Source organism: Anneissia japonica, unplaced genomic scaffold (genome assembly GCF_011630105.1).
Source record: "Anneissia japonica isolate Jap-2015-1 unplaced genomic scaffold, ASM1163010v1 scaffold1302_len1884557_cov193, whole genome shotgun sequence".
Lineage (NCBI taxonomy): Eukaryota > Metazoa > Echinodermata > Crinoidea > Comatulida > Comatulidae > Anneissia > Anneissia japonica.
The window spans coordinates 538756-560839 of NW_022736804.1; the positions used below are offsets into that span (position 1 = coordinate 538756).

At 34.5% G+C, this 22084-nt stretch overlaps 1 protein-coding gene across 3 annotated transcripts in view; it reads left to right on the top strand.

Annotated features, from left to right (window-relative positions):
• The first annotated feature begins 6343 nt into the window (after positions 1-6343).
• Positions 6344-22084, top strand: part of LOC117116886 (ankyrin repeat and sterile alpha motif domain-containing protein 1B-like) — a 125795-nt gene continuing 110054 nt past the window's right edge. Inside the window, exons 1-3 of one of the 3 annotated variants that reach the window (XM_033261002.1) lie at positions 6344-6634; positions 8280-8363; positions 21929-22082. In XM_033261002.1, coding sequence (XP_033116893.1) covers positions 6516-6634; positions 8280-8363; positions 21929-22082 — 357 coding nt within the window. In that variant the 5' untranslated portion in view covers positions 6344-6515. The remainder of the gene's footprint in view (positions 6635-8279; positions 8364-21928; positions 22083-22084) is intronic. The other 2 variants (XM_033261004.1, XM_033261003.1) reach the window with 2 other exon arrangements.

The window sequence follows — 22084 nt, forward strand, 5'->3', positions numbered from 1 at the left end:
CTTGTGTGCTGCCACTGGTGTAAAAGTGTAATGTCAATAAATATTATATTATATTAGGCTATCGCGTGCAACTTGAAATTAAGCTTGCTTTATGTAACGTTGGAACTTTGCAATAACTTTCAGCTCACACGCGGCACTGCTAGTAGCAGCGCCGCGTGTGAGCTGAAAGTTATTGCAAAGGTATTGCTACCGTACCCACGTCCTTTGCACTCTGGGGCGGCTACCAAACAAAATATTTTTTTAGGGTGCTAGACGAAGACGGACGGCAGGTCTAGGGAATCCCCTTGTGCGCGTGCCTCGGAAAAACCAACTGGGTCAGTTATATTGTGTTACTGTATGTGATGACACGTTGACGACGGGCTATAACGGAACCCTTGACATCCTTCTCTCTCCCACCTCCCCCGGCATCGCCACTGGAGGATGTAAGATAGTTTTGTTTAGAATTCAAGAATTTAAAAATAGAATCGATTAATTATTATTAAAGAAAGCTGGTATCGGGACCATGCATAGGTGGGGATAGGTGCACCACTGCGAAAATTAAGAATGCGGAATTGAACTAAATCCCTATTTCAGTGAAAACATAATGGTCATTTTTAGTATTTCAACCCGACTTAAGTGGAACGAATTTGCCACCATAGGAGGTGCGTTGGCAACCCCTCCCCCCTCCTACAGCTTACGCCATTATATTAATTAGGCCTCGTGATAAAAACAAAAACAAGTATTTGTACACAGACTAAAGATTAATAGAAACTACTGTTTTTCTGAAATGTTGTATACTGTTGAGTTTTTTGTTTGCATTTGATGTTAGGGCCCACTGAAATAAAACAAAATAAAATATCCAGAAGTCCATCAGAAACCTAGCAAGTTCCAGAAAATAGTTTGAATTTAAAATAGCCATTACAAATATGTAACTGCGAAATATGTTGTATTATAAAGATTAGAATGTTAAAATTTATTTTTATTTCAGACCAGTTCAATATTAAACGAGTTTATTCGTTTAATAATTTCCAACGTATTTATCTCTATAATCACAACGTGGTTGTTTAATCGTCTAATGTATAATGGCTAGAAGTCCGGGATAAAAGGTGTTATCATTATTTATTATATTTAATTTCATTGTAAAGGGTAGTGGTAATAATTAAAATACCCTGTAATTTAGACAGGGTATTTTAATTATTTATTGTGTATTTTCAAATAATAATAGGCAGAGGTAATAATATAAGTGATATTTTCATTAATGTTGTCATTCGTACAATTATTGATAGAGATAGGCCTAATAAAAGGTGTACAATTGAAAATACGGCTTCATTATTATAGACTGTATACTTCAACTTTTCATAATTACAAGTGCGCCAACTAGAGGCAAGTGTCGTAAAGAACAGTACAGTAGACCAGGTGTCGGCCTACAACAGTATGCTTGCTGTATACAGTTTCGGGTGCAACAATTAACAATTCTGTACGATTTTCATATGTTTTTATATGATTTTCAGTGTTTTAGTTAGTCATGCATCATCACAACTTTTTCCATCTAGGCCTATAATTCAACGACTGTACGATCATCTTGCTTTATTAGTCATCCATATATTGAAAATATTCTGTTATCTTTTAATGAGTCCACGCGCCTTAAAGATTCCTGGCGATATGGACAAGATGTTCGATACCGTCTACGGTTACAATATGACATTTCTTTGTTCATTATCAAATTATTCTTTAATATTAGTGACTTTCCGCAGTGGTCCCGAGTTGTGTTTAGTCTGTTAAATCGTCACCGCCACGCCGTCGTCTTTAGCCCACACCCTTTTGTTAGCCAAAGAATAGAACTTTTCTTTCCAGAGTGTCAATCAAATTTAACAATTGGCCAATCAGAACAGAGCTAAGAATACGCGCGCGTCTCACAAATTGCAAGTATCGTCAAGTGGGACCTTAGCAACAATATCCAAGGGGCGGAGCTTTAGCGGAAAGGTTCGTTCATTTAACCATGGTAATTAATTACTATGTAGACCTACCTGTAAACGTTGCTTTATTTTAGAATATTCCTATGTTCATTGTTAAATCTAAGTTCAACACAAACGATAGAATGATCCGGCTCGCAAAACTTGTGTGTGGACCGGGGATGGATGACCCTTGATGCAGGCACAATCATTGGAGGCTTAGAGCAAAGAAGTTACTGATTTTTGGACCATTTTCGAAACGATTTAATCGAAGCTCTACCACGCCCACTTTGCTTTTGTTTGGGAAATCTACCCCTCGACGGGGACGTCGGCCCCTCCCCGGTCGGAGACCTCGGCCACTCCCATTCCGTCCCCCCCCGGGCAAATCCTCGCGCCACCCCTGCTACACTACACTGCTCCGATGTCTAAGACAAATTCGGAGGAGCCTGTCACGTCTGTACATTGTCCTTACATCTGAGCCACTCTGGAATATATTTATTTTGTATTGTCATGTTCCAAACACAAAGATACGAGAATGTTATAAATAGGTCAAATAGACATAGGTTATAGGCCTATTAGACAAAAAGAAATTCTAATTAGCCCAGTTCTGCTGATATTTCTGTCAGTGAGTTGAAGCCGTTGGTTTGACACAGGGGCGGATGCAGAATTTGGCGGTAGGGATTGCGTGAAAGTCCTCACCACTTCAGTCCCACCATGGTTGGGGCTGAGGGCAGAAAACTGGTAGAATAATTGACCTCTCAGGCACTGATCCAGAATTTACCCTGACTATCGCACAGATGAGGTCCCAGATTGGGCGGGGCTATGAGAAGGGAACGTAATATTTGCTTGTTCCTTAGCTGGAAGACAGATTTTAGACATGGAGTCTTGGGGGTCTCCTTTAGAAAGTTTTTGTTTTCAATGCACCTTCGACGTCTATTAATGAATGAATACACTCTGAATTCATAGTTCTCCCCACTTTACTGGAAATTAATACAGAAAAATTATGAAGTTGATGATGATGAGGGCCTCTTCAAGTCAGCTGTACTACTGTAGTGCAGCTGTTAGAGCTACCCTCGTGAAATAAAGTTGAAATAAAATAAATGATAAGGAGGAGGAGGAGGAACCTAGCTAGCAGTGGCGTAGAACAGTATTTTTCATTGGGGGAGATGATTGAAAATTCTTGGTATTGACATAAAATTACTGATGTCGTACACACCCTTCAGTGTGAAAATGCACATCTAACATCTAAGGAAAGAAGAGCTTAGATTGGTACCAGATAAAATAATTTTGTTATCAACATTAATACATTATGCTAATTTTCATCTTTGTAAGCACATAAGACATTGCAAATTATTTCTGTGACAGTCTTTTGAAGTGTGTAAAGCTCAATTTTATCCCATACATAGTCAAAATATTGGGGGATGATACAATAGACCATCCATATTGGGGGAATATATCCCCCACCCGCCCGGGATTTACGCCTATGGTAGCTAGGTGATGACAAGCTCCTGTGCAAGATTAATTAACACTATCGAACAATTGTAACTGTGTACACTTTATATGATCAGTACATTCTCGACTGTGGTGAAATTTACTTTATACACGGAAGTGGAAAGTTTAACCTAAAATGTTGATTATTTTTCATGTTGTTTGTTGAATAGTCTTTAATGTACATTTAATATGACCACAACATAAGGAAAAACACTTTGTCACAATCAAAGTTCCGACCCATATAAATTTATATTTCCTTAGGCCTTAAACCATAAGGAAGTCCACTCTTCTAATGTTTAGCATGGGTACAGAGAATTTATTGACTGTCAATCTCAAATAGGAAATTACGTTTCATGCATGCCCCGACGTGGGAATTTTGTTTTATGTTCTCCATCCTTTAAATGTTTAATAGCATAGTACAGAAAATTCTGATTGTTTATCAACATTATTATACACATGTTAGATCCAACTTCCAAAAAATGATGTTTGTAGTTGTACGCGCCGACGTGGAAAGTTTAACCTAATAATGGTTCTAAAATTCATCCTTTGACCACAAGAAAAATAATAATGCAATTCTTTCAAAAATTGTACTCTGACCATAACCAAACTTTGTATTACCGGTAGTGTACCTCCACCAGCTAAATTAATATGCATAATAATAATTTCATATTTCTAAAAATTGTTTGGAGTAGGCCTATATGATCACTTCCCATGATAGATTAAATTCACAGGGTGCCGTAAGCCAAAACTTTAAAAATGGATAAATTGCTTTTTTCCCGAATCACGGCAGAGTAGATTACAGGTTTATATGTAAAAATTTAAGATATTATATTTAAATCACAGAAAATAAATTTTTTCAGTACTTTTCTTTAGTTCATTTTCCACTTCCAACGCTGTTTGATTTGAAATTCACACCACTCATGTCGTTGCTGCTCTTCCGACCCCGCATTCATTTTCAATCTTTCAGCGCTTAGTGGCTATTTTTGACTTTCTTTTTAGGTGTATCAAAGTGTGTTCGTAAGTTTCTTTAGGTCTACAACTAGGCCACCCACTCCATTAAAGAACCGTTTTCTTTGATTTCCTTTATAGCATTCGTTATAACAAAGAAATAATAATTAATTAATTAAAAAGTAATTAAAATAATACGGTAAGTTTTCGTTTTAGTGTAATTTTGGGATAACAAAATATAATAAAATTTTATAGGCCCTATGCCTTTTAATAAGTTTATAAGAATCAACGCACCGTACCGTATGTTGTCTATCCTCCCTGTGATTGATTTTTAATTAATTACGGTATACATTGTGACATAAATAACAATAATAATTCTATTATATATATATATACTGTCTCTTATACACATCTAGATGTGTATAAGAGACAGATCTAGGCCTATAATTCAACCGTTTTATTACTATATATATATATATGTATATATATATGTATATATATATAGAGGCCTATTATACGGTATATATTGATTTTATATAATTGTTATTGTTACTGTCAATTACTAATTCCTAACCACATGATTTTAAGTGTTAACGTATTTTAATATGTATTTTAATGTGTATTGATGTTTTGTTTTGCTTTTTTATACGGTACTCTCCATTTTGGAGGTAATTTTGAATATATTGATTGATTGAATTGATAATCCCGAAAATGTCCTATTTTGTATCATCGTTTATACTCTATCGCATATTAATATACGTTTATTATTATATGGGTTTCTACCAGAGCATGGGTCACAAATATAGTAGGAGTCAATTAAAAATTGTACAGCATTTAAATCATCAAAAAAACTCCGTGTTTTTTTTAATTTTATTTGTTTTGTTTGTAATCGCATAGAAGTGACACGTCGTCCTCGGAGTTGACTATCACACAGCGTAGGTCAACAGAATGAGTTATAACAAATCAAAGAATTTGTATTGGCTATAGCAAAAACAAGTTTTAAAATATAACTACCATGTACAAAGTGGGAGCCGCGGCTCCCACACCGCCCCCCCCCCCCTCCGCTGGATACGTCCCTGTTATGAATTCGTGAGTTGATACATGACGATATACGTCCGTGTTGAAACAAGTCATTAATTTTGCATCGGTCCCTTACCAAGCTTCAGTCTCAGCTAGTAGTTTTCAATTTTACTATACCGAGCATACGGTACGTTATCTTTAGAATATTTTCCCATGGGTTACGGGAAAACGTCATTAGGAAACGAAGATGCCATTATGGAATAAAAATTAATAATCAATTGCTAATTATGTACATATCCACAACCACGGAAATGACGATTAATTGATATAGTATTAAAAGATTATAAAAGTATCTATTATTTCAAGAACATTGTTTTTCAATTTGTAGCTTATATTTGCATATTAATGCGAGCCATGACAAACATTATTGTCGAAAATGGGTTTTTTATATTTTATTTTATTTTATTATAGGTAGGCCGACTTTAGGCTTGGTATATGTTCAGAAAATTGCTGAAGTTTGATAGCCTCTTTGGCGAGTAGAAATAAAAAATGTAACGCTACAGCTTTCTGAATCTCTACTGAGCCTCAAAATAGTATTTTCTTGAAAAACATGTTGGTTTAAAATGAAGCAAGGCGACATATCTAATATATAGATGTTGGAATTGAGGCACATATCCTGATATCAATTGAGAGCTTGATACTCAGTGGTGTAACGAAGAGTCACGGGGCCCTAGGACGAGAAAGTGTGGGGCCCATGGATTTTAGTAGTCGATTACGAGGTGCCCATTCACACAGTGGAATGTTAAACAACACCGTTACGTGTTATATTACTATAATTTAATTTGAATTACCATATAATACAACAATTATTTTTCTCGACAGAGCTAGCCGAGGTTGTGTCTTCATCAAGAAAAATTAGAGGGCGTACGACCAGCTTAAATTTTTACGAGTAAAAGGCGGAAGTGTTGTTGTTTAGAGTTGGTGTGTCGTTGATATACGACAACAGAGACATGAAGTCATGAGGAGGATGATGTTCGCCACCAAGAATGATAAACTATAGAAGCAAAAGGACTATACAATCTAAAGATTTCTTATTTGTGTACTATCTGAAGGAATATTAAAATCATGGGTAAAGATCAGGAGTTATTAGAGGCAGCAAGAACTGGAAGCGTTGCGGTGGTTGAGAAAATTCTTAGCCCAAAGCTCCGTCCGCGTGTACTAAACCAGGCGATAGCTTTAGCAAGGTGAGAACTGACAAAGATTCTTCTTCTCCCAACTGGCTAATCTTTGGCTCCATCAAGGCCAAGGTGTATTATGTATTTTATACCGCCTACCACTAGGTTGATGTAAATAAATAATCGTGGTTAGGCTTGGAAACACGCTATTTTACTGACCTACAGTGTGCAAAGCAAATATTAAGAGAGGATTCAGTAAAGTAGGCTTGGCCTGATTTCCTGGCCTTGAACCTTGTTTGGTTTAAAGAAAAGAGAAGAGGCAGGCCTATAGGTGAGAGAGGTGTAGGTTGATGACTTCTTTCGTAGCATTTTTCAAAATGCTGTCCAAGCCTTATACAATACTTTTACAAAATATACAGCAGTAAGTGTAATTTAATGTTGGCACCACCCTTTGTGTTATTTGTGCATTTATTTTGCATTGAGACAGTTGATACCGGCGGGTGAACCGTCCCCAAATTAGCTTTTCCTCCGGTCAACTCGGCCCCAATCAATCCATATCCATTGCTGTAGTTTATTTTACATAAAATATAATTAAAGAATGTTTATTACTGTATTGTTGAAAATATGAGCTTGCGGCACCTAAAAATTTTTTTACTATAATATTATATTAATGTAAAACATAAAGACAGTAACTCCAAAAAGAGACAGACCAGTCTATATTATGTATTAATACTGACATTAATATAGTTAAATATTATTAAAATACTGGTAAATAAAAAATCATATTAAATCATTGTAGATAATATTAAAAATACCAAATACCTGTACCACCAATAATAAATTGCATACTGTGGTCAGTTTCTGTACACTTGTGGAGTGATTTTTTAGTTTAAGAGTGCAGTTTCTGTTCTTTATACTGTTTGACATCAGTAATACTGTACATGAATAAGTTCCTCATTTAATTCAATTGTATTTTTAGTATTTAGGCTTAATAAACTAGTCTATAAGTAATACTTAGAAAGTATACTGCACACAAAATTTTCATGTGTTGTTGAGCTGACTTGACATGCAAAAAAAAGATTACAAAGACATGTGTTGTCTCAGGAGTTGATGACCTCTGTACATTCTCTCCATTGTGAAAGTTTCTACTGAAGGCTTTAGTCTGCCAAATGGTTATGTTTTGTTCTTTATTGTGACATTTCCTAAAGGTTAAAGCTATTATAATTTGTTTAACAGAATTGTACAGCATTTCTTATTCCTTTTAGTGTATGTAAGTCCGGGATAGTTCAATAAATAATGTTTTTCTTGCTATAAATTCCAGTATTTATCAATGAAGTATTCAGCACTGTGATTAGACTGGAGACCAATGTCTGGCTACTTCAAAAGGATTTCATAAAGAAACCTTGCCAATTTGAATCTCAAGTAATTTTTAATTTTTAGGCAATTTGATTTTTATTTTTTATTTACAGTATAAATATAATTCATGTAATTAGGGAAAGAATTGAGCATTTCTGTTAAAAAATGGTTTTTTAGACCTCGACCCAGGTGGTCCAATGATTTTTCTAATTAAAAATTATATTTTTCTTGAGGTACAGCACTGTTTTGCAATAAATTTATCTAGTGAAAATTTGTAGATTACTGTACTCCATGTACCAATTTAATTTTACCTCAATAATAATTTTTTTTTTTTTGGTTTTTTGTATTTGACCTGCAGTAGCTTTCGTCGAGGTGGAGGACCCAACTGTCAGGACGCCTCAGGATATACCCCACTTCACCATGCTTCCCTCAATGGCCATGTGTAAGTATTCCTCATTTGATATTTTGAAATTTCTAAAGAAAAATGTATTCCTTCCATCCTTGTAGACTGAGTAGACATGAAGTACTCCACATTAATGATTTATACTAGGGGTGGGCATAAAAATCGTCCAGAGGGCGGCCAAAGTGAATTTTTGATTTAACACCGAAGGCCGCAACCAAATTTTGATGTTTCCAGTGAGCTTCCAAAAACCTCCAAGTGCTGCTTTTTCACCACTTTATTCTCAGTTTTAATGTTACTTTTTACATCGGTGTCTGGCTGTAAAAAAAGGTGTTTTTTAGCCAATGTTTATTGGCGGGCTGTACACAGGGTTTTTAATTTATTTTCACGGGCTGCAAAGAAATCGCTGTCAGGCCGCATGAGGCACGCAGGCTGCACTTTGCCCACCTGTGATTTATACTGTACTAGATGTCAAGAAGTACAGAAGAGCAGTGGCAGATCTAGGAGCTTGAAATACTGTGAGTGGGCCAGAGGAGGGCCTTTTACAGAAGGAGAGTGTAGACTACCTCGGTCCCACTGCATTTGGGACTGAGGTACAGTATGCCACCATAATAAATGGCTCAAAGTGGCACTCTCAGACTCAACTTTTAATATAATTTTCTAATGTTTTTCTCCCATTTCTTTTGAAATTTTAAAAAAATTGGTGGGGAGAGGGAAGGCCAGCTGCAGTTTTCCCCCTGTGTCCTTGAATTCACCTGTGGGGAGGGATACTTTTGTGTACAATTATCTGATCTTAAAATAAATCACAAAAACATGTCAGTAATTGCAACTTGTAAGTTTATCTATTTCTTATAATGTTATCATGTACACGGTCAATAGTGAATGAACAAGAAACACAATTATAAACTGTATGTTATCACTAGTTAGCATTGTGCACTGTTGCATTAGAGCTTTGAAATATGAATTATCATCTACAGATACTCTAATTAAAGTATAGTTGGGTTGTGATTTTGTTGTGAGAAAAAGTTGCCCTGGGAGCTTGGCTGCTACCCTTAGGGTACTCTGTAGAGTCTTATAGTACCACTGAGGTGAGATGCTACAGGGCCGTTCCATAGTTATGGACGTACAGTTTAGAGAACTTAACAAAGCCTTCAATACAGGCCAATGGGTTTGGGTTACTTTTGATATGGACATCTCAGGTACACCAACTACCTGTAGTGCTATAACCATGACAACTATCAGCCTATCTTTTATAATTTATGAGTAATGTTCTAAAAATAGCCGGTTATGGACGTACGCAGAGAAAATGACTTTTTCGAACTTACATTAAACATTTTAAAAACTCTGTGAAGTGTGAGGTCTAAAAAAATAAATAAAAATATGTGTGTATACAATGGACTTAAAGCTTCCTAATATAGTTTATCTAGTCTCATTTATTGATTGTACATAGATTTTACGTTCATTTTGTTGTTGTTATGGACATACACACTCATGGTTATGGACGTACGTGTCTGAAAGTTGTGGACGTACACCTAATATTTTTACATAAAAAACATACGCAAATTAGCCAATATCAACTTCCAAACATCATTTATTGAAATAAAGCTGTAAAGCTTTTCCAAAATGTGTACTATGGACTAAAAACCTCAAACAAAAAAAATTCCATTTTTCATACACTGTTACTGTACAATAAGTGATCCTGAGAAATTGATTATAGTATCATGTGTTTCAAAGGTAGGTAGGTCTATTTCTATAAACTTTCATTTTCTTTTCTTATGTAGTATACATTGTAGGCCTACTACATTTGAATTTATTTTATATTTCTAAAATATCATTACAAATAAAAAGTAATTCAGAATGCATCAATTAATAATGTTAAATTTTTAACAAGCCAAATTTTACAATTCTAGGTAGCAGTCCAGCAATAAAGGCAATTTTTCTCACTTTTTTTATTCGTCATTCTATACATTAATTGTTTTCTTCATTGTGATATAAACCAGTTATGGCTCTATACTAAACACATATTAATCAACATGATGTTTTGTCTATTTAAAAGTCAAGATATTCATAAAATATTAAAATTCAACTATTTTCTTAAATGCATATTAATTCAAGAAATGTTGATGTCATGAATAAACTTTGGTCACAGTTATGAGGTATGCCATCACAAAACCAGCATACTATATACAATATGAAATTAAGTCATAGAGAATATTGCAGTATTGTATACTGCAGTGCAGAGAAGCCATAATACTTTTACTCAAAAAAACATTGGCAATAATAAAGTCGATTCCGTTAATGACCCATCATTTTAAAGCTTACAGAGTGTGGAGAATAAGAATATTAAAAAGTCAATTTTCATATTTTGGACACTGATTTTTGGGATAGCAAGCCTCATATTGTAACATACTTTAATTCAACTAAAAAAAAAAATAAATTCTCATTCTCACAGAGTTTTTAAAATGTTAAATGTATGTTTGAAATAGTCATTTTCTCTGCGTACATCCATAACTGGCTATTTTTAGAACATTACTCATAAAACTGGAGGGCAGATAGTTGTCATGGTTATAGTAAAAGTTGATAAAGATTCTCTCTGAGAAAGAACATCAGTAGATTATTAATAGTTTCCACACTGTTTGCAAGATGTTCAGTGGTAACACAATTCACATTTCAGGTTTTAGTTATGGACGTACGGTTATGGACGTACATAAATTATAGCGTAAATATTGACTTTAAAATTGGAGATAACATTTTTTTTTTTAGATAACATTTTTTTTTTAGATGATTATACTTGGGACCTGAAAACTGCTTTGCAAATATTTTTTGGTATTATATGTACAGAAAAATTTTAATACCTGATAATAAAAAAAAGATGAAATTTTGGTTATGGACGTAAAAAAAAAAATAAATCTAATTAAAATTTAATTAATGCAAACTCCGACAATTATTTTTTCTTTTTTTTGTTATAGTCTGGCAGATATTTTAGTACACTTTGATATAAAATAATAATTTATCATAAATGAAGTGTTTAGCTTGTTTTATACAGTTATGTGTCAATTTACATGTTTTTTTGGTAAAATGCATAAATTTGATACTCTTAACTTCAAACCAGATAATTATATATAATATATATAAAAATTGATGTAAAATTATTTGTACCAGAGAGTATATAATATGAGCTTCAAAATGACACCTTACTTGGGTAGGTGCAGTAAATATGAAAATTTGATGACGAGGTTGACCTTTCGGTGGAACCGCCCTACAGTATATGAAAATTCAGTCTCTAAATTGCAAATTCTTTTATTGCTTCGCTTAGACAGAGGGGTACTGCACATAATTGGGAGATGTTAAGTATTCTCCACACTATCATATTTTACAGTATATGACAAATACAGTATCTGTGATCATATGCCTATATTTGAGTGTAATATGACATCATCATGTCTATATATGGGCACATAACAAATATTATCTCATAAAATTTTATATTTCGACAGTAAAATAATCCTGGAATTTGTAGAACCTGGGATTAGTAGATGAATCACCACACTACAGTACATTCAAATTAACATTCATGAGCATTTTTATTGATGGTTGGTACTGTAAAGCTCAAGTTCAAACTTGGTAGACCAGACATATCCTGAGCAATATCTTGAATGATTTTTTTCTTCATTGATTTCCATTCTACAAAGTTTCATCATTTTATCTTGTTTTCTTTCTGTTGTTTTCTTTGAATCTGTTTTAGTTAGATGACGAGTGCAGAGACGATGTTGTGGTTCATAAAGACTGAGCATTCATCACTCAAAATATATTAAACATACTATAAAATATAAGACAAATTTCATATTGAAAAGTACTATCTACTGATACTCCATAGACTTTGAATGTTCATAGACTAGTTTTGTCAGTAAATGTAATGGTTTTTGTAGTAAATATTTGTAAACTAGTGAAAACTTATAATTCTGATCTGGCACTTGTTGAAAGTTAGTAACCTTTGTTCATTTATTATAGAAACAACACAAAGGTTTAAAAAAGAAAATTGTCAAATAAATATATTATTTTAGCATGAACTAAATTGCGTTATATTAACAAGCAAAAAAAAAAAGAAAAAGAAAAAAAAAAGAGAAATTCACATTAAAAATACCAATACTTAAAAGGTAAAAATGCACTGGACAATAAAAACCTTCATAAATAGTTTGTTCTATAAGGATACATTATTAAAACTTTTGTGGGGCCGGAGTTGGGTGGCAGAACATGCAAGCTAAAAACAAGGCTGGAGGAAGAGAAGAAAAAATGGAGGATAGAAGTTATTTTTCTTGAAGTACTATATTAACGACATGATGAATTATCAAATCAAACCAAATAAATAAACATAATTGCTAATGCAACATAGAGAACCCTAAAGGATGCATATACTACTAACCAGTACTTTACTTTGACAGTTAAATGGCATAACCTAGACATATTTAATTTAATTTGATTCTCTATAATTACTGTTTCAATGTTAATCTGTCCGTTTACAGTACTGTGCATAGTGATGAAATGTTGATTCAAATTTGCTTAGTTTCATTTCTATATTTCATTAAACGGCTTTATCAGTGTAGAAGCGGTTTGGTGCAGCTGAGATGGTTTGATTTCCCAACCTAGAGGTTGGGGTTTCATTCCCTCATCATTTCGTCTCCATTGCTACTACTCTTCACCCAGTAGTATAAACACAGCAGCGCAGTTATAAATAAAATTTTAAAAAATGATAAAAAGCAATTGGATCCAGTAATTACCAGAGAAAATATATACAGTATCTGAATTTAAGGATCAAAATTTATTTTTCTTTTTCAAATTTGTTAGATTTAACATATAATAGAAAGATTAAATGAAAACTTAACATGTTTGATGTTTGATCTCTATTTTATGAAGTAGGTGAAGTGAGAGATGAAATACTGTACTCATGTCCACATGTACTGTACATAAAAAGTCAGTGAATTTAAAATTGTTTCTGTATATGTTTTGGGAGGAAAAGAGATTTATAAGTCCCATTTTATGTCAGAATTCAGTAGATAAAATATGTAACCAGAAGATATTGTATTCAGTAAAATTTTTGTTGTGATTTGAAAAAGCAACATTGATACGAATACTCCATGATACAATATAGTCAGAGTGAGAAGAGACAGAAAAAAAAAAAAAAATGTATTTTGGTCATAAGTCTGCTTATGACTTAGGATGGCAAAGCTATTATGTATTTGTAGAGTGGAGATGACGAGATGAAACATAGTATTTAGTTTGCGGGGTTTAGCAATACCTGTATTTAGGGACATGTTCAATGGAATATAATGACTGAAGAACTAAATGGTTTTAAATGTTAAAATGAAAATCTGTTGTCTGACAGGTAGCTACAGTATACCTGTGTACTGTAATTGGAGAATGAGTTAGAATACAAATTCTGCATAAATTGTATTGTTTCTATAACAAAAATAAGTTAGCAGCAGAGGCATACTCTTTAGGGACATGTTCAGTGGAATATGATGGCCATATCATTGATGTGCATTGACATTTTTCAAATTTAAGTTGCAAAATGGTGGGCGGGGGGATGGGTGGTGGCATATGTGGCCCACATGCCCACCTACTGGATCCGCGCCTGAGCAAGGGTTGCGATGGAATTTAATATCCAGTGTAAAATGAATGCAGGATTAAATAGTTGTTTACTACTATGGTATGTTACTGTTGATTTCTGCCTTTTGATGACTGCTAAGTGCTATCATATCTATATTGTCAGTCAAATGAAATTTTATTTTTGTATAAATGCCAAGTCTTAAAGACCACTTTCAGTGGCTAGCCACTTCCATGATTTGAAGAGTGATCTGCTCAATTCTGTTAACATTTTAGTGCTCATAAAAAAGAATCCATCGGCAACCTTTTTTTTTTAGTGGAGCTTTGATCCATGCTTACCTTTTTCCATTTGAAGTTTGTGCTGCAGGTTATTGGAAATTATTGTAAAATGATTTTTCTCATAAAATCCACTTCTCAAGCTTTTTAAAAACACAAAAGCATTGAATTTATAGGGTCACATTATTTAGTTTTTAAGTCCCAATATTTGTTCAATTACCAACATTCGTGAATGATGACGGCATCAGATTAGCTAGGAATAAAAATCAGATTACCTCAACAAAATGGAGTCATTGTGTGAACTTCTAAATGAAGACAGGCTCTTGTACAGTACAGTATGATAAATGATTAAGTGGGAATAAATAGTTCTGTGTTTAACACAAATCTGCTTAAAGCAGTGGCTCTTTAATAGGAAAATGCTGATAAAAGATACCATTGTATTGACGTGATAAACTACAGTACAATATGTTTGGTGGTTAGGGTGCTCACCTTTTAATCCCAAGGGCATGGGTTCAATCCTGGATAAAAAGTGCCCCCAACCCTCATAAAGAGATATGATTAGAACCTACAGTAGAATATCAAATTTATTGTCACATAACCAGACTGTTTTTTGCTCCAGTGTTTGTTCAATTGGGAAAAAAAGTTAAAGATGACGAAATCAGATTAGAACAATTTAGATTAATACCCAGAAAAAATGAATTATATAAAAGTTAGAAGATACGATAGGCTCATAAGATCTTGCATTTCTATCAGCGGTGGTGACAAGGGGTCCGACATGTCGGATGGAGGAGTCCGAGTGATCGTAGAATCTTTATCACAAGTAATGATACTACTGTACTGTAGGCTCAATCTTTGGAAAGGAAATACTTTCTCGACTTGCGGAACTGAAAATGTTAAATGGTGTACATTAAATGGTATTTATTGTAGGTGAGAGTGTACACTTCCTCTATTCTACAAGGAATTAAATAGCATTTTCAACCCTGCAGCACAAAACAAAAAATTGTTTCCCCGTTTAGGCTACAGTACTGTAGCCTACAGTAAATGACAATTATATACTCTTGACTGTGGTGGAGGGGCTCCAATGCAGTGTGTTATTACATTGTTATTTTTAAGCAATTGTTTGTAGCTAAACTTTGAATGACTTCTTTCTACTCAGAAACCTCTCAAGGGTTTTGAATCTAGTTTCTATGGAAAAATCTGCAAACTGAAGTGTTTTTCCAAAGCTACAGTAGCTGAATACAGTTAATATTCATTTTCTAATTATAGATGCGAGTATATCTGAGAAGATAATCCAAGAAACGAATCGCCTAATGAATCATCGAGTGATTAATTGTCCATGCTTGTTACAAGAAGAGTAGTAATTAATTCATTGTTTTAATGGGGTAATGTTCGTTTCTATCAACTTTACAGAATGTGGTTTTCATATTTAATAATGAGTTTGTTATCAGATTACTTTATAATCTTTCCATATCGGTGTCAGTTATTGTGTAACAACCTCTGTTCGCAGTGTTTATATAAAGATAAGCTACATACACCAAGATAAATCTATTGAATAATTGAAAGGTGTTTGCTTTTACAGTAAGTTTCATGTCCAGTGGCGGCGCCAGCGGGGGGGCAGGGTGCTTAAGCCCCACCGGCCAAAGCTCATTGGGCAGTGGGACCAAAAGAAAAAAAAAATAGGCCTAGTTTTCTCATCCCAGCCATTTTCGGCCATCTAGAAGTCCCAATTTAAAAAAAAAAATCTTGTTTTGGGAGGAGGGAACACCCCACCTCCCATATCCACCCCCGGCTCGGGCCTTCGGCCCTTAGATAACACTGCGCACTATAGTTACACCCATAAATACTTAACCCTCCCCCCACCCCAGTCGGACATCTTAGCCCCCCTATTAATTATATCCTAGAGTCTCCACTGCTCATGTCTCGCAAAGCTCTATTTTTTACCATACCGACATACCGTAGTTAATAATTTTCTTTAAGATATTGTGAATATTCAAATTCAAGTCTTTGTTTATTCTGGAAATCTTTCAATACATAAGTACTGGTCTCCCAAGGAGTCCAGATTCAGCAATACTGTACTGTAAAACAATCAGGTAAAACAAAGTCAATATGTTAAGTATAAAATCAAGGTACAGTAGGTGGTTAGTATACTATTCAGTAGGTGACTGTGTACACAATTTGATCTGGCTGGAACGGAAGTTGTGCGGTTAGAGTTCTTTATTTATTTATTTTTTATAGTACTGTACATACTGTAGTATGTACTGGCAAGCTATAAACTCCTGGCCCATACAGTATTAGTATTTAAAGGCAGGGCATGTCAACATAAGTAAGGATAGGAGGAAAATTAGGGCCTACACAATGTGCTGCTTAATTTAATATAATAAAATGCAAGAAGCAGCCACAAGTCCAGTGATAATAAACACGAGGTTGTTGAACTTGGCAAGCGTCATTTCTTAAGCAAGTTTAAATTTGTATCAAGATGAATAGGTTAGCTACAGTCTTCACAATCTAGGCTTTTTCATAATAAATTGAAATTGTATTCATCACAAATATTGTACGTTTACTACTAAAGCATTTAAAAATGAAAAAGAAAATGCAAAAGCCTCTCTTTTTAATTGTAATTTGTTTTCATTTTGGAAAAACATTTTGAGAGCTGCCAATGTAGGTTACAATAGAATAAATGTTTAATGGCATAGTGAAATGTTTTTGGCTTATTGATTGAAATGTTGGGTTGAAGCTATGGCAAGCCACTTATTTCTGTCCTTGGGGCAACTGATTCCTCCTTGGGGAAACTCTCTGTGTCCATAATTGTTTCCGTCCACCTAGGAGTAAAGGATTTGATTTTCGATTACACTGATAAATCAATTGTTAATTTGTAAGATGCATGTGTCTATACCTGGTGGAGATGCTCTAGGATGGACAACACAACTTCAAACTTACAAGCAAATCAAAAGATTTATTAATTACACAGCAAAATTATGGATTTCGGAGTCTGCTGTATGATCCAAAATTATTTTGAAAAATGCAATAAACTAGGCCTAACATATCTGGAAGTGCCCTGCTCATAGTGTAATTTAGTAGTTTATTATAATATTCTAACCCAGAAAATATTTTTTGAGAGAGGAAAATCTGCTAAAATTACTGAAATAAGCAAATGTCAAAAAAAGAATTGAACTACTGTAATAACGTAACTGTAACTGTAATTGACATTGATGTTAACGAGTGTGTGGTGATATTGAAAGAGGTGGTTTCCTCTACTAATTCACTTAAGTTCGGGGGTTTGACCACTTCCTACCTGGACCAGGTCTTATGGGAATGCCGCTTATGGGACAAGATATTGGTCATGTTGGGCTTACCGTACTAAACACACTGGAAGTATAATTTAAAATGTGTTATTTTAAAAGTGTGACAGACAATAATATGACATACTGTACTGTACCGGGTGTATAGTATTGAATTGTTAATTATAATAAATTAAGGTAAACATTGATATTACAAGTATATATAATAACTTAGAAACATTATACAGTACAAAGGTTGTTAAGTATAGTATAGTTTCATATTACATGTAATTAAGTTTTTATTTGAGTTATGCATCGTAATAATGCAAGTTCATGGCTAATTTTTAGAATTGTTACAAAAAATATTTGGTAACTTTATGATTTTTAAAGGTGTTTAAATGCTGAAATTTCACCTTTAAAGGAATAGTGTTGAATTAGCTATCACAAAGATATTTCAGTTATAGACATAGATTGCGCACAGCTACGGTCACCGGGGTTGAATTTCCTCAAAATGCTCCAACAGCAAATATTTGCTGTTGGGTCATGGCTTTACTCCAAGCATTTTCTTCCCTTCTACAGCAATAATTAAACTGGTTTTTTTTTTCATGATTTGTATCAATATATACTGTATTATTATTACATAATGAAGCATTTTACAGCTGTATATTTATTTATTTATTTATTATAATAATAAAAACAAAAGCCCAGATTAACAAATATAATGCATTATGAATTCCTAGGGTAGGCACATCATCAAAGTATATGAGTATGCAAATCATGCTCTGGTATTGTTTGTTAAATTATTTAACTGTCGTTACACAATGATTGAAATATAATTTTACTAACAAAAAACAGTACTATCATTTTACTCATCATCCAAGTCATCTTCAGAGTACAGTAGGCTACAGAATCGGTAAAAGTCAATACCATCTACCCCTAGAGTATGATCTGTGTCATCATCGACTTTGTTGGCGTGCCTTGGCCCATATGACTTGGGGTTATTTCAAAGATCAATGATCGAATCCAAGGAAATCATATCCCCGTCCTCGGAGAGTTGCCACTTTCACTGTATGAAAAGGCATATTACTCACCTTAAATATATGTTCATTATCAAAACGCATGTAATTTATGCTACAGTATTAAAACTCAGTACTCGCCCCTATAAAAATGGAACAGTCTAATCCTTGCGGCCGGATGGATGTGAAACATGTTCTTGACAGGTGATCATGTGACCAAACATTTTGTCTTATGATTTTTTTGTAACGATATTAATTTAGCAAAAAACAATTAATAAACTGTAAAATATAATAAACAAACGTCCTTAAAATAATTTGGATAACTACACATAGGCCCTGGACGAAATTATGAATTCTATAAGAATTCCGAAAACTTTTACTGTACATTGTTTGGTAGTGGTATTTTGCCCACGACCAGGTGTGTTATGTCTGGATGCATTATGTCTGGCTGCAGGAAAACCTTATCGGAGTTAGGTGGCGGCCCGCATTTATCTGTGTGTAAGAGTTCTCAGCTGTGTCGGTGTCCGAAACGTTTTACATGGCAACAGAACAGGTCTGGCCCATGGTCCTGTGTTTCTGAACGGACTAATTGAGAATCGAACATTTTTATATTTCTAGGCTAGGCCTGTACAGTATGCAGAACTTTGATTGCTATTTTATTTCAGTTTGGTAATTTTTTCAATGGCAAAATGTTGCCATTGAAACCGGTTCTTACTACAGCAGAACATGACCTTTTCAACGGCATTTGCCGTCGGGAATTTCGATCCCTGGTTACTCACATAATGTTTCTAGGCTATGCATACATCTTCATCTCTCGCCTTAGTCTAGTGAGTGTAACCTACTCTGAGAGATAGGCCTGCCTAGACCTACTGTATTTTGTTGACTAATAAAATTTAACTTGTGACATTAACAACAAATCTTTGTTACGGTATTTCATGAATTAATTATAACCAGAAAGTACGTACACCAACAATATTATGTTGGGGAACCGAACCTCAAGTATTCTATTTGTAGAGCCATGTGCATGGGTTGTGTTGGCAACTCAGAACCGTCCATTTTCCAGCGTGTTATAAATGTTCTTAACACAACGCGTGTTGTAAGTGTACTTTCACCGGGTAGGCAATGGTTAAGTCTTAAGCCGCAATCGCACTGGATTTAAAATAGGGAAATTTTTACCGAGACTGTGGGTAACATTCCAATGGGTAAACTTCCTGTCGTTCGCACTGGGATTTATCGACGTGGTTAGTTTTACCACAGGCCATGGTGAAACCATGGTGAAACTAACCATTCGTACAGATTCAACTATTAGAGCGCTAAATCGTGACGTTCACTTCCGGTATGTGTGGCAAAACAATTAACGAAAGCGACGTTCTCCTTCTTGTTGTGACAGTGTTTCTTTGGACTAGGCCCACATCATGTTGTATTTGTTGATAATCGCGATGGATTGTCTCACCAAGACCTAGCACATTTATTAATGCTCCATATAAATCGGCCATTGAAACAAACCGAGTAAACAAGTGAAAAAAATGACGAAATTACTCAAAATCAAGACACTAGCAAACACGCGCGAAATTAATCAAGATGTTTGTGTGTGACGTTTTATTCCAGGTCACAGCTCATGCGTAATTGCCTGACAGCCTGAGGAAGGTCATTCACTGTGATGACTTGGGAAGTTTACCCGACTCGCGCAGTTCGCATTGGACTTTCCTGCTAGGTAAAACTAACCTGGTCAGTTTTCCTGGGCAAGCGGGACTCGGTTAAATTAACCGCGTGGCTTGGGTAAGTTTCCTGTCAGGTAAACTTCCTGTGCTGTTCGCACTGGACTAATTATGGTAAAACTAGCCAACGTGTTGGTTAGTTTTACCAAAAAAAGTCCAGTGCGATTGTGGCTTTACATTATTGGGAATCCACACCGAATATTGGTATAAAAAACAATGTACATTCAAACAATAAAGGTTGTTTTTATCAAATTTACGTATGATTTACCTTTAGTTTTTGTTTCAGCCTCAGTGTTCTTATAAAATGTGTTCTTATAATATAATACTTTCCCTTTTTTCTGTTTTAATTTAAGTAATTTAAAGTGGCAAGTCATTTATCCAGTACTATGGCATATGCATAATATAGGCCAGGTGTTAAAACTTAATGCTAATTAGTTGTTGAATGAAAAATGCAATTCCACTCTGCTAAATTCGGTAAGACAGTCTCGCACCTTTCACTGTTGTAATTACTTGCTTGACTTGAAGATAATTTTAATTAAATTGTTACAGTTATAATTAAAATTTTGCATGTTAAATTAATAAAAACGTTTCTTGTACTTGTTGTGATTATGTTGTTAAATTTGTTTTCTATTGTTCTAAAATGTTTGATAAATTTATATTTTGTAATAAAAGCAAGTTATAATTAACTGGAATAATAGCCACAGTGTGTGTGAAACAAAGTAAAGTAGAATCCAAAACCAATGATAGAGAGTTAGCACAGAATGGATTTTGTAAAGGTAAAATAAACTTTTGATATTTAAAGATTTAAAATAATGTACAATAGCATTTTTATGAAATATTTCCAATTAAAGGTTCATGTACAATGAATTATGATCATTTTGAAGTAAAGTACTTTAATGACCATAAAGAGACATGTGGCCAGTGGTCCTGTATGTAGGTCTTGGACCTCAAACGGAATTGGACTCAGTGGAATATCTAGGAGTCTCGAAATGGGTGGGGGAATGGAGGCTCAATGAATAACAGAGAAGCGGAGGGGATGCTACAGTACAGTAGCTTGCAAAATGAGGTGATATGAGGTGATTTTTAACTACTTGAGCATAATTTTTTTGGCTTCGGATTTTTCAGTTGGTGGGGAAAGGGGGAAAACAGGGGTGAAAACTATTTTTAGGGGCTCCTGCACTTCCTAGATACTGTTTACCACTGATTGGAATGATCATGCATTCGAGTCATATCTGATGCTTGTCACATTACCGGTACTTAATAAAAATTTAATAATATTAATTCTGGATTTATATAGCACCTCACGTAGACACAACCTCGAGGCGCTTAACAACAACAGAGTGTCCTTGGATCACTACATCACTGTACCTTTCTACCATATTTCTACCCAGTTTGGTATGATATGGGTACTGTACTATACATGGTAGGATATATGAGTGATGTGGAACAAAATTGGGTAGTGGTTGTATTACCCGCATGGCCTCGAGTACTTTTCAGGAAGTAGAGTTTTGTGCAAGGTATGATTGATTCAGTATCCAGTGAACAGAAAAAGCACCTTCATCATTTCTTTCTGGAAGTGTTTGCTATAGAGTAGATTCTATAGTACCATACCAAGTAATAATGATACTAAGTAATGGCCAGAATCGTCAATGTAAAAGAGTAACATTCCATATTTAGATTTATGACTTTCATTTTCCTGTTTTTCTCTTTTTCAGAGCTGTGGTTATAACATTATTACGATATGAAGCCATGCCAAATATTGGCGATAACAAAGGTAGCACGCCGTTGCACTTAGCTTCTTGGAATGGCCACTTGGAAATAGTTCGTCTTCTTATCTCCAAAGGAAATAAAGCAACAGTGAACATACAGGT